Source organism: Nicotiana tomentosiformis, chromosome 11 (genome assembly GCF_000390325.3).
Source record: "Nicotiana tomentosiformis chromosome 11, ASM39032v3, whole genome shotgun sequence".
In the NCBI taxonomy this organism is placed as follows: domain Eukaryota; kingdom Viridiplantae; phylum Streptophyta; class Magnoliopsida; order Solanales; family Solanaceae; genus Nicotiana; species Nicotiana tomentosiformis.
In genome coordinates this window covers 22,655,306-22,668,072 of record NC_090822.1, presented here as the reverse complement: position 1 = coordinate 22,668,072, position 12,767 = coordinate 22,655,306, and the positions used below count along the sequence as shown (strand labels likewise).

At 30.3% G+C, this 12,767-nt stretch overlaps 1 protein-coding gene across 1 annotated transcript; it reads right to left on the bottom strand.

Annotated features, from left to right (window-relative positions):
* Window positions 1–6,516: 6,516 nt before the first annotated feature.
* LOC104113713 (axial regulator YABBY 5-like) lies at window positions 6,517–11,441 on the bottom strand. Its single transcript, XM_009623973.4, has 7 exons — window positions 11,170–11,441; window positions 9,739–9,882; window positions 8,075–8,198; window positions 7,885–7,933; window positions 7,692–7,767; window positions 7,067–7,136; window positions 6,517–6,732 (listed from the first exon to the last, which is right to left on the bottom strand). The coding sequence occupies exons 1-7, from the start codon at window positions 11,242–11,244 to the stop codon at window positions 6,707–6,709; spliced, it is 564 nt and encodes a 187-aa protein (XP_009622268.1). The 5' UTR covers window positions 11,245–11,441; the 3' UTR covers window positions 6,517–6,706.
* Window positions 11,442–12,767: the final 1,326 nt, after the last annotated feature.

Sequence of the window (12,767 nt, the reverse complement as noted above, 5' to 3'; positions counted from 1 at the left end):
TTCAATCCCAACCTTAACTGGTATATCATGAGAATAAGCAGCACAATTATTGAAGAATCTTATATTTCTTCAATATATGCCAGTGTAATTTTTAATTAAACTTTCGCATCATAATTGAACCGAGATGGTCAACCTGTCATGCCAACTAATATTTATTTCAGTAAACCTCTAGTTTACTTGTGGCTTGTGATTGCATCATCATGCTTATACTTGTGTAGTACAAATAGAAGAAAAGTTTGGTAACCTTTTATATTTACCCGGTATGATTATAGTAATATAAAGATATTCAATCTTCTTTTCATTTATAGTCTCAATATGCCAACCACTTTGGCTAATATATTTGTAAATCAAAATGTTTCTTTTGAGACTTACTACAATATTAATGTCATGAACAATTTGATTCATCCTGGTAGTAACAAATTAGTTCTTTCAGAGCTCTTAACTGCTTTTGTACTACAAGATCTTTTGTCACACCATCCATATAATGAATGTCTCCTTCACAAAGAGAATCATATCATAATAATTGTCATGTTCAAAATCATCATAAGCAAAATAATTTTTTGCTTTAATTTTGCTTTTAATAACTTTCATAAGGCATGACCAAATATTTTTGGCGTATCACCTGTATGCGACCAATGATTTATTCATGTAACTACACAGTAATATTCATTATCTTTCTTTGTCTCAAACCTCCCTTAGAGGTGAGTTGTGGTATGTATCCAATCATGCATTGCACGTCTTTATTCATTACTTTTATCACATACTGCTACATTCACCTTCAGGAATGAGTCTGCATTCTCAATGCTTATCACAAGTCACATTCTCTTTAAAAAAATGGAGTATAATTATTGTGACATGCTTTATAAATTTTTCATACCATTTTGATGGTAAATATTTCCTTCACCTTTTTGAAGGATTACATCGAGAACCCTTATTGTTCTCCTTTTATAGTTACCATAATGAAGATAAATTATTATTTCGTCCCTTGCCATGTCTTCGTACATTCATACAATCATGAAAAATTATTTTGTCGTCTTTCAAACTTATCATATATTGTTGCCACATTTGCTTCACTAAATGGAGCATATCAAGTAGGGCGGGCTTCATGATTCTTTCATCGATACTGTGCATTGTGACTCAAATCCAATGCCTTACCCATATAAAGGCATGTTAGGCAAAATGTGTTGGGACTCAAACCCAACTCTTATCATTATAGTGCACCAGAACTTAAATATGTCTTAACTAGTTGCATAATAGGCCAAAGTACAAGATTAAATTATCAATCTTGTGGTCAGAAACATAAACAAAATTAGTTATAACAAGATTTAAAAATATAACCACTTTTTAAGGTTGTAGGACGAAAACGTTTCATTCCTTCTAAGTGTTATCACTTTTAGATTTACGTGAATTCAAATAGAAGTGCATTCAAATAAATACTAGATAATCTTTTAGAACACTTACCAATTTTGTAAACGATAAACCAAATCAATAAAGTAAGAATAAAGACTAGGACTTGGAAGCACATTCTATTTCTGTAGTACTTCCAGTATCTACATATGCGATCCAATTCACATCACAATATATGGATTATAGATGATAGTCAAAGGCTAAGATTGACTGTAAATCAAAATATCTATTATGCTTACAACTATCCTACCACAATATTATGTTTATTTATGCATGCATTTAACCAACTATGCAGGAATAGTACCAGTTTAGTTCTATTCATTAAATATTACCATAGTAACATTCATCTTAGCGTGAAAAGGGTAAAGGGCACATTGGTTGTCTGATATCTGCACACATATATGTAAGCACTATTCAGCACGTTAAATATAAGTTAAAGAATTGAGTAAAGAGTACCTGTTTTAAAATTTAATTACAAAATATATATTCATGCATTTTGATTTGGTTCATGAATAGATCCCTTGAAGGATAGCCAAACGATAACTAAAAATTCATATCAGACGTCAAGAAAGAATAAGCAAAAACTATACTGGCCAATGCAGGGCTCACACACTTTCAAGCTATAACAAAATAGAAATAAAATACTGAAAGCTTATTGTGAGTTATCATGGCAAAATAGAAAAAATTTGAGATTAGTGGAAGATAAAAATAAAAATATGAATAAGCTAGAAAGATGAAAACTTATCTTGTATTAGTATCCAGCCCATTGGTTTCTATCTTTATTTTGTTTGATAGCCACAAAATTGTTGGTATAAGGATAGCAAATACAAAGCACAGTCTATGCCTATATGGAGGTGTACGAAAATGGGAGCACAGTCGTGCTGATAACGTGTTATGAAATAAAAGCAATTTAGTAAAACATGAACAAGAACAAATTATGAAATAAAAGCAATTTAGTAAAACATAAACAAGAAATAGAGATAGAGAGAAGGAAGAGTATTTCTTCTTCAATTGTATGTATTTTCCTATCTATTACAAGGCCTTTATATAGGCATGAAAAGTGAAGAAAAATATGTCATTAAGCATAAAAATATGTCATTGAATATATCATTAAGCATTTGAGAAGATCATGGAGGAAGAGTAGACATCCACCATAATTTGATTTTTTTTTATAATAGATTTAAGTTATATCTATTAATTAATAATGTCAATATTAATTATTACACTATGATTGCAATTTAACCAACTATGGTTGATCATAACTTTATGTTTTAGTTTACGCGTAAAAATTATATACTCCACAAAACAGTGAAGTAGGTGCTCCATGATAAAAGGTGCAATATTTCAAGTGCTCATCAAAAGTGGGAAACAATTGATGACATATAATCTTGATCCCCTTTTATTGGTAAACACAGTCATGTAGTAAAAGTTCTGGACCACAACAACCTATTCTTTTGAAAAGTACAAGAAAAAAGAAAAGGGGTATTATCACTTTTAGCCAGTGCCAGAAACTATTTATATTATATAGTTGAAAAAATATATAAAATTTATATATGTCATACAAAATGTAAGTATATACAAAAAATGTACAAAAAATATATATTTTTTAGGCTTTTATTTTGAGAACGGCTATACAGTTTCATTTTCAAAAATGTTGAGTAAGCTATTGTGAAGCAAATTGCTAAAGTATTTATTCTTAGTGCTTTGATGCCAGGGCAGTAGGCATTTTGTGGTCCATTTTCAGAGAGGTATTATTGATTCATTTTGTTGGAGAGTTGTAAACTATATGATGATATGCTTGGACATAAAAGGTCTTTTACTAGATATGTTCACCTTTGGGTGAAAAACAAGAAAACAACTTTTGCCATCAATATCACTCCAACTTACAAGAGAATGTTACATAAAATAATTTCACACACACACACACAGTGATCTGGGTGCACAAAGTCAAACAGTGATGTTTGAGAACTTGGTACAACATAGTATCAGGTGTTATATAATATAAATCTATTTTATAATGAGGCAACTTAATATTATATAATATTAATCCATTTTAGTAACAAAGAAAAACGAGTATAAGGTGTTAGTGGTGATATTTCAAAAGAATAAGAGTTCTGGTGATCTTTTTTCAACTCAATATCAAATTTCAAATTGAAAGCACTATATTTTAAATGCTATTTTTCTCCAAATATTTTCCTTTTCATGAAAAAGGTAGACAATAGTTTGATACTTGGAACCAATTAACTCTAAAGAGAAATTAAGGGGGTGAAAATAAGAAAGGCTCTTTTTGTGTTTAAGGAAAAATAAATAACAAACTGCAGTAAGCATCTTCTTTAATTGCATGCAACTTGTGTAAAAAAAAAAGGACTTCCTCTAAAGGTATCTTATCCTTGTAAGATCATGGCCATCTAATTGAAAGGCCTAAACTGCTAGAGATAATACAATTTTATCTACTTAATTATGTCTTTTCAACATATACAAAGAAAGCAAGTTCTTTTCAAGTGCCCTTAAAATTTAAGTTATATATCCTAATGGTGTAAAGAATATTTACGCTATTAATACAATTTAATTAGATATAACATGTTATTATCCTATTGTCTAGGTTAAAACCTTTTGTTCTACTGGACAAAAAAAACCATATACACTACTTATTTTAACAAAATGTAAACAACTATTAACTCGTGTCTTTCACGATGATTTTTAAATTTCAAAATGAAAGATCAGATAGGAGGGGGAGTATTTATACAAAATCAATAAATACATAACATATACCTTCACAAATATAGTTACTACTAACTTACCTTTATTTATCATTTAACTATTGTAAAATAGATAATATTGGTATATGCGAATAAGTTTTTACCGTGATAGGGGCGTAATTAAGAAGTAGGAATCCAAGTCATGTATCGTCCGACCAAAAGTAAGACCTAACAGCTTAACACTAACATGTCAAAAGGTTTTAGGTTTTTGCTTGTCCTAAAATGAAAGGTCTAATTTCTGGTTATGATGTTATAGGACATAATTCGAGTGAAGTATAGAAAATAGAAGTAACCAAAATGGAATGGATACACATTTTCTAAATGTGGTACATCTGCAGCATTCAAAATTTCCCATTGACAAGACTTTAGAGGAAGTTTATAATGAACATAAGTACTAAAGATAAGACCATTCATCAAGCTACAAGACATAAATAACTTCACCTTTGTTACTTTATAATATAATTCAGTAAAAAGTTTTTCTATATTTGGATTTCAAATTGTAACCGAAGCTTATATAATTGCCATGTTTATTACTTGATATTTGGATGTTAAAAAAGGTGGTAATTGGTAAAAAAGAAAAGGTGGTAATCGGTAATGAAGTGATTTTTTTATTTTCTTAATTAAATCTGTCCATCCAAGCTTTCACCTCCGGTTATGGTAGGGGTTTCACATAATGAAATGATATGATAGAAGTTTTAATATACTGCCCTTTAAGCTCCCGTTTGGTTATAGATTTTGGATGTTTTTTTTTCTTCAAAAAAATTTGAAAACATTGTTTGTTCATGGAATATGATCAGTTTTTGAAAAAAAAGAGTTCAAGTTCCCAAAAATGGATAGTTTTTGAGTGAAATTTTTTCTTTCACTCACAAAACTTTAATATTTTTTCAAATAAAATGCATGCCCAAATACAACTTCAATTTTCAAAACTTATTTTTCAACACATCTTCAAAAACTCTTTTTTCAAGTTTCAATCAAATCTATGTCCAAACGCTAGCTAAATTTTATTTTAAACATGCTTAGACTAAGGATGAATCATGAACAGGTTCACTAATCTGTTTACTTAGAAGTAGGGGTGTACATAGGTTAGGTTGGTTCAGATTTTCTAATTACCAAACCAATCCAATTGTATCGGGTTATTAAATCTAAATATCAAACGAAACCAATAAAAGTCAGGTTTTTTAATCTCGGGTTTTCTCGGATTTTTTGGGTTTTCGGATTTTTTCAATTTTTTTTCATAAAGTCTTCATAGCACAAAACGTAAAATTTGTGCTCCAAATATTTCTTTAATCCTAGTAAGACAGAACTATGTAAGGTGTTTTTCAAAAATAACATAAATATGAGATGAGTCATGACATTGTACTAAAATATTCAACAATAAAGATAATAAAATAGCATAAAATAAATATTATTAATAAGCCATAATGAAAACAAATATAATTTAAAATTACGACTAATAAATACTATTATTTACATGACTAACCACTAAAAGAAAATAAGTTGTACATTTTATCTAAACCATGAAAAAACTAAAAAATAGATATCCAAAACTATTTTCATTCATAGTACAATTGAATTGAATGTATTTTATTAGCATTAGTATTGATTTAATTTTGGTTTAGGATTTATTTGAGTTACTAACATTTATGGATTATAAAACTTATTGGAGCATCCAAAAATTATAAGCCCAAGTTTAAAATAATACGTTAAAAGATAAAACTATGAAAAAGCTTAAGAAATATTTATAAACTACACGACAATAAATATTTTTATGTAGTACATTTATTTAAAACTTCTATACATATAATGTCGGGTTGGTTTGGTTTCGGTTTGACTTTTTTTTTTTTAGTTAAAACCAAACCAAACCAAATATGGTCAGTTTTTTTTCCAACACCAAACCAAATCAAACCAAACTATATAGTCGGATTTATTTTCTCGGATTGATTCGGATTATCAGGTTGGTGCGGTTTGTCGATTTTATTTGTACACCCCTTACTTAGAAGATGAAGATGTTTTACAACTACATTTATGGATATCCTTACACCAACTTATATTTCAACATTTAACAAAGAAATCTTTTAGTTTTTATATACTTTCTCATATTTCAACATTTATAAACATTTTTGCGCTGACCACTTGTTGCTATCTTTGACTTCATTTCTTGATACCTTTAATTTTTCTAACTAACTTAAATTCCTCACTTATTATATCAAACATGTAACTTAACATGATTTCAATGGGATATATAAGCATTCAACGATCAATTTCATATAAGTTAACGAACGAGATATATGGAAACACTCTCTAAATTCCTCTCATTAGAGAAAGACAATTGATAGAGATAGACAATAAATTAAAGGAACTTAGTTTTTCAACTTGCATAATATATAAGTGAAATACAACGAATTAGAAAGGCTATAATATATCGTTTTATGTCCACACTCCATAGAACACCTTGAGGTCACACTCTTGTCCTCAATTCAACACACAGCTTGTAGAAACTCTCCATAAATTGAAGATCTTTATTTCTTTAGCAAAGAGCTCTATGATTTGGACAATTTTCTGCTCCCTGAGAATTGTAAAGGAAGAAAACAAAACCCCTTAAGGAAATGTTGCAGCCAAAGAAAACTATATATAGTCTAACATAAAACTTATTGTGGCACGCGTAATCTAAAACTGAAACAAATAATCTGTTATACAACAATAACAACAACATCGCCTCAATCCTGAACAAGTTGAGTATAAATAACTTGTTATAATTAGTTAAAAAAACTAAGAGTCTTAAAAAATTTATATTGTCTAATAGTAGTAGTCAAATTTCAGACATTACCATTTAGTTTAATTTTCTAGAATGTGGATAGACTACTAAAAGAGGGAATTTACTTGAGTTGTAGGTGCATTACCACAAGAGAGTTTGGCTTGATTGTTGCTCTCCAACATGAGTCCAAAGTGAATGTGAGGGAAATGTGCCCACTACACCACACAAAGCTAATCAGTCATCACCCAACTCTTCAATAAATAGAGTTTAACTATTCTATATATACACAAAATAATAGAATTTTAAATTACCAGATCGTCTAAAAAATAATTACATTCATATAAAGTGTGATTAGTAACTTAGAAAACCAAACAAATTACCTGTTGTTAAAATTTATTTATAGTTAAAAATTATTTACACGATTACTATATATAAGTTAAATCCAGAAAAGATATAATAAAAAACCTTTGAGTTTAAAATCTATACCTGACAGTGTATAATATTTTTACACTATCAGGTTAAATTACCTGCAATAACATGTATCTCCTAATAACAAACATGATCTTGTAATTCGAAAAACAGAGTAAATAACATGTTATAACAGATTAAATTATATTGATAATATAAAATTTCTATATTATTTTAGAGTATATATAACTTTTTCGGGTCAGTGTATGCAACTTAAATCGAAAAATTATAAGCAAAGAATGGAGGAAGTAAAATTAAAGTAATAAAGTCATATTTCAAGAATCTAAGGATAAAAGACTTACATTTTTGGCAGCAGTACTAAATGCTTCCCTGTGACTGATGTCTGGATTATTAGCCTTGATCCTCTGAATCTCTTCTCTGCATATTTAGGCATTTTGTGACAAAAAGAAATTGATATATAGTGGTTAATTTTCCACAGCTTTAATAAAGATATCTCTACATATATTCAAGTCATCAGTGTTACAGCTGCCTTACTTTATGAACTGATTATATGCAGAAGGTACTCGCTGCCTCTTCTCGGGAGCTGAAAAAGAATACACAACAACCATTAATAACCCCAAATAAGTAAATAAATAAATAAATAGTTAAAACAATATGAAGAGAATAAATGTCCTAATTTAAAACAAAAGAATTTAATTAGGAGTCTCTATATATAAATAATTACGTCGATTCACAATCCTCTCCTCGTGAGTGTTGTTTGTGATTGGTGTTCTCATTGTCATCCTGTTGTTGCATTTAGTTGATGAACCAAAATCCATTCTATACTCAGGAGCAGTGTAGTTTGGCACCTACAAAATTAAGTCAAAAATATACATGACTTTATTATTAATATAAGTGTTGCCAAAACAAAGAGAAATTGCTAATACAAAGTACAAATTAATTGTCAAAAAAAAAAAACTTAAACTCTTGCTACTTATTTTTTATTGATTGGCATACTTTAATTAATGTACTAGTATCAGTCTAATCACTCAACTATCAATTCTTTGAGTTATTCTCCCTTTTTCTTCTTCTTCGATCAGTGGCGAAGCCAAGATTTTACTCAGGGGTTCAAACTTCAAAGAAGTAAAAAAATTTGCCGATAAAAAGTATTCAATATATACCTCAAAATCCTAATATTTTATCTATATACCTTGTTTTAAATAAAGTCAAGCCCGACTATTATATTGATTACACCAAACCTAAATTTAGAAGCCGGGCATAAATTGTTTTCCTTTATGGGGAGTTTCCAAGATCCAAATTCTTCTTAATGAGTAAGAGTTGAAGCAATCAACAGGAGAATATGTAATGCAGCTCCCTTAATCTTTTTGTTTTTTGCTACTAATAAGTACAGGTAAGAGGAATTCTCTTTATTTTTCCTTTTATTATCATAATTCATGAACCTCGATTTCTTTTTAGGTTAGTGGTAAAAGAGGAGGGGACAGAGGTGAATTTAGAATTTATAAAACATGGATGCACCATTAAAGAAAGGAGAAAAAAAAGTATAAAGTGCGAATCGATCTTTGTTTCTTTGGGTAAATAACTCAGTATTCAATTAAGTGCACCATTCAACTTTTTTGAAGCATGGGTGCTAGTATTTAATATTAGACAAATTCTAAAAAATACATACATAAAATACCTAGTTTGACAGAGAAAGCATGAGTTCACGTAACCCATAGTCTAAGCTATAAATCCGCTCCTGCTTGGGGTGGGTGGTGAGGGGGGTGGGTTTAAGAGGGTTTGTTTCTGTTTTGACCAAAAAGGTTGAAGTGATGTTTTATGAAAAAAGATGTCATAACAGCATTGAAGTGACTGAATTAGTTAGGATATATTGAATGATAAATGAAACCCAAATAGGTAGTTGTTGCAAAGATTTGATGAGAAGACCATCCAAAAGGAAACCCATAAAATACTATACTCTAGGTTTGAGGCTATGTTTCTACAGTAGAGGACAAACCCCTGATAGAAAATAAAATCATTAATAAATAAATATAATTCAAACAACCTAAACTATCAAATCAAACAATTACACAAGAAAAAAGTAACCTAAGTGGGTCAAAGGACAGTCCCTAGTTTATAAAAGCTGCAACCTTCAAATAGAAAAATGAATAGATAGGTTTTAGTTATGGCGGCTATATTAGTAGTAGTACTAGAAATTTTTTGAAAAACTCGATCTGAGTATCAATATGTCTGCATATAGTAGTTAATTATTCCCTCAAAAGAAGGGAAGTAAAAAACCAAAGAAACCCTAGAATTCAGAAGCCAGCCTATGAACAAAACGCCCACAATTTGAGCTGCAAAAAGAAAAAAACACAATAAAAGTTATCATATTGTTTTGGACCAAACAAAAACCTGAAGATGATGAATGTCTTGCCAAGAGGAAGAAGAAGAAGAAGAGGAGTGAAAGGCAGCTGCCATATTAACGGACCACATATTTGTACAGTGACCACATCGAACTGTCACAATATCAAATAGGCTGCTGCATGGTACACTCACCTGTAAAAATTATCCAAATATAAAAAAAAACATTAACAGAATCTTCATAAAAAAGAACATAATCATATGTTTTTTTTTTCTCTTAGACAATATAGACAAGTCGCTTCGTGCAAGACGGAAAAAACCACTTAAAACCTCACAAAATTAAAGATCAAGATTACTAACACTTCTTGAGAGATGGGGTTTCTAAATCTTGAGATCTCTTTGTTGAGGCGGATTTAGGGTGGATTTTTGAGTTCAATTAAACATGTTAACTTCGACTTGAACTATGTATATTTGTGCTTAAAAAGATAATGTACAAATAAGACCAGACTCATCCTAAACCCATCCTTTTATGTACAACAACATTTCAAAACCTACAAAATATAGCTATTTTGTGGAATATAGTTGAGTGATTTCTTGAAAAAGATCACGAACAAACCCTAAATCTGTTAAAGTAAGGGGAAGAATTTGATTATTGAAAAATACATGAGGAAAAAGCTTATCTTTTTTATAGCACACTTCATCAGAAGTTAGTGAGCTAGCTATATAGTGCCTGCACTTAGTGCAATCTTTTCAGTAGAAAAAAGAAGAAGAAAGGTATATAGCACAGAGCAAGAAAGAGAGAGAGAGAAAGATTTAAATCTCTAATAAGTAGAAATTAAAGGACTTGTCTTCATCAAATTATCTTCAAAATCATAAATTCAACAGAGGAAATTAGAATTCTCTTTCTATCAGCTGATTGGAAGGTTCAGAATTTTCAGGGTATGACTTTTTTTTTTCTTTGACTGCAAAAGATCAAGAGAAGAAGAAGAAGAAGAAGAAAAAGAAAAGTCTATATATGGATGGGGACTTGACTTCTCAAAGCAAATTAAAAACAAAGAAAACACCTAGAAACTAGATCACTTGATTTGTGTATATATAATACCACCAAACTATCTCTGAATTCTCAAAATCAGCTTTATTCAGCTTGGTAACATCTTTTTCTCTTCTTAGACTACCCTCTCACATGACAAAGAAAGTTCAAGCACAAAAAGAAGAAAATAGAAAAAGCACTAAATTCACATACAAGCACACTCACATATAAAAGGCGGATTAAGAATGAGTTCCGTAGGTTCAACTAATCTCAAAACTTTCTGTTAAAATTATATATACATATGCAAAACGAATTTAATACAAAATTATACGAATTTTGAACTCACTGACTCTAGATCCTGAATCGTGTATATGCTCACGGACTAGATAAAAACGTTCATACAAAATACAAGAAAAAGTTGGAACCAAGAAAGAAAATTGCAAAAAATATACCGCAAGAACAATATTGCAAAAGTTGCAAGGGATATAGCAAAGTTTTTCAGAAGCAACATCGATGCAGCTTGCCATTTTAATGGAAAATGTTTGCAGCTAATTAATAAAGGAGAAGAAGAGGAAGAAATGATGAGTGAAGGGGTAAATTCAAGAAGGAAGAAGAAGGAACAACAACAAATATATAGAACTTTTTAGACACTACTAAAGAGAAAAAAGTTTTTATTTATTCTCTCTCTATTATATGTAGCTTTTTAGAAGGGCTAATATAATGTACTATCAAAAACGGTAAAACTTGTGTATATATAAAGAAAGACATAATACTATTCCCTACTAAATACATCTATCTTTAGAAAGCAAAACAAAAACCAAACATAAACTGGTCCTTTCTTTTTACTCCCTATCAGGGTTTCCCTTTTCTTCCCCCTTTTCTCCTATACAGTATAGACCTAAGTATAGAAACACAACACTAGCTTAGTGCCTACTAAAGAAAAGCGAAAAAAATGGGCTATATAGCTTCTGCTAATTAATTAATCTGATCATATGTTTAATAGTGCCCACGGTAATAAGGAAATAGAGAAATAGAATTAAGCTATTATATGGTGTATATATAGAGGATATGGTACATAGAAAACTGGGCTTTTAGGAATTAAGCTAGGGATTTTAAGGTGGGCTCTTTTCAGAAGTTGTCAGATTATGTATTAGCCAAATAAGAGTCTAGGGTTTCATGGGGGAAAGAGGGAAGAGAAAGTTTTTGGCTGCATTATACTAGCTTAGCAGTCTACAACCGAATAAGTCAAGAAGAAGAAGATGGTAAAAAGAAGTAGAAGGAGGGTTTAGTTTTTTTTTATTTTTTGGTTTTCTATTCGGTATCCGGTACCCGGTCGACTCCTGCTCGAAACCTAAGACTTTTGATCAAAGACGGACTTAGAATTTTTTGAATATGGGTGCACTACTAAAAAGGTAGAAAAAATAAATATTAAGTGGGAATCGATCCTTATTCCTCAAAGTAAATAATTCAATATTTAATCAAGTACAACATTCAATCTTTTTGGAGCATATGTGTCAACAGATAATCATTAGCCAATTCTAAAAGCTACATATATAAAATACCTGTTTGACGGTGAGACCATGTGATCACGTGCCCCATGGTTTAGACTATGAATTCGCCTCCGCCTAGTTAAGGATGAAAATATACTTACAATTTCACCATAATCCTGAGTGCTAACGTTTATTATTATAGTAAATTTCCGTCGATATATTAAATTTAAATTTTTCTTTAAATTTTCTATTATTGTTTTTTTGGTGGAGGAGATAGGGGTAGAGAGTTGGGGGTGGGGGTGGGGGTGGGGTAGGGGGCGCAGTATTGTTTGTTTGTTTCTTGCCATTACGATATGCTGTAATATTGATTGAAAAAAGTGTGGTGTGGCCATTCCCTTCCCTACCTCTGAAACACCACAGCGGACGAGGGGGGCGAAATTTCGACCTGTAATTATCTTCATATAATAATAATAATTATTATTATTTTAATGTATTTGTCATTTTCTCTTTCATTATGTGTATGTATAATAAGTTAATAACCGCTACTAGATCTAGCAATA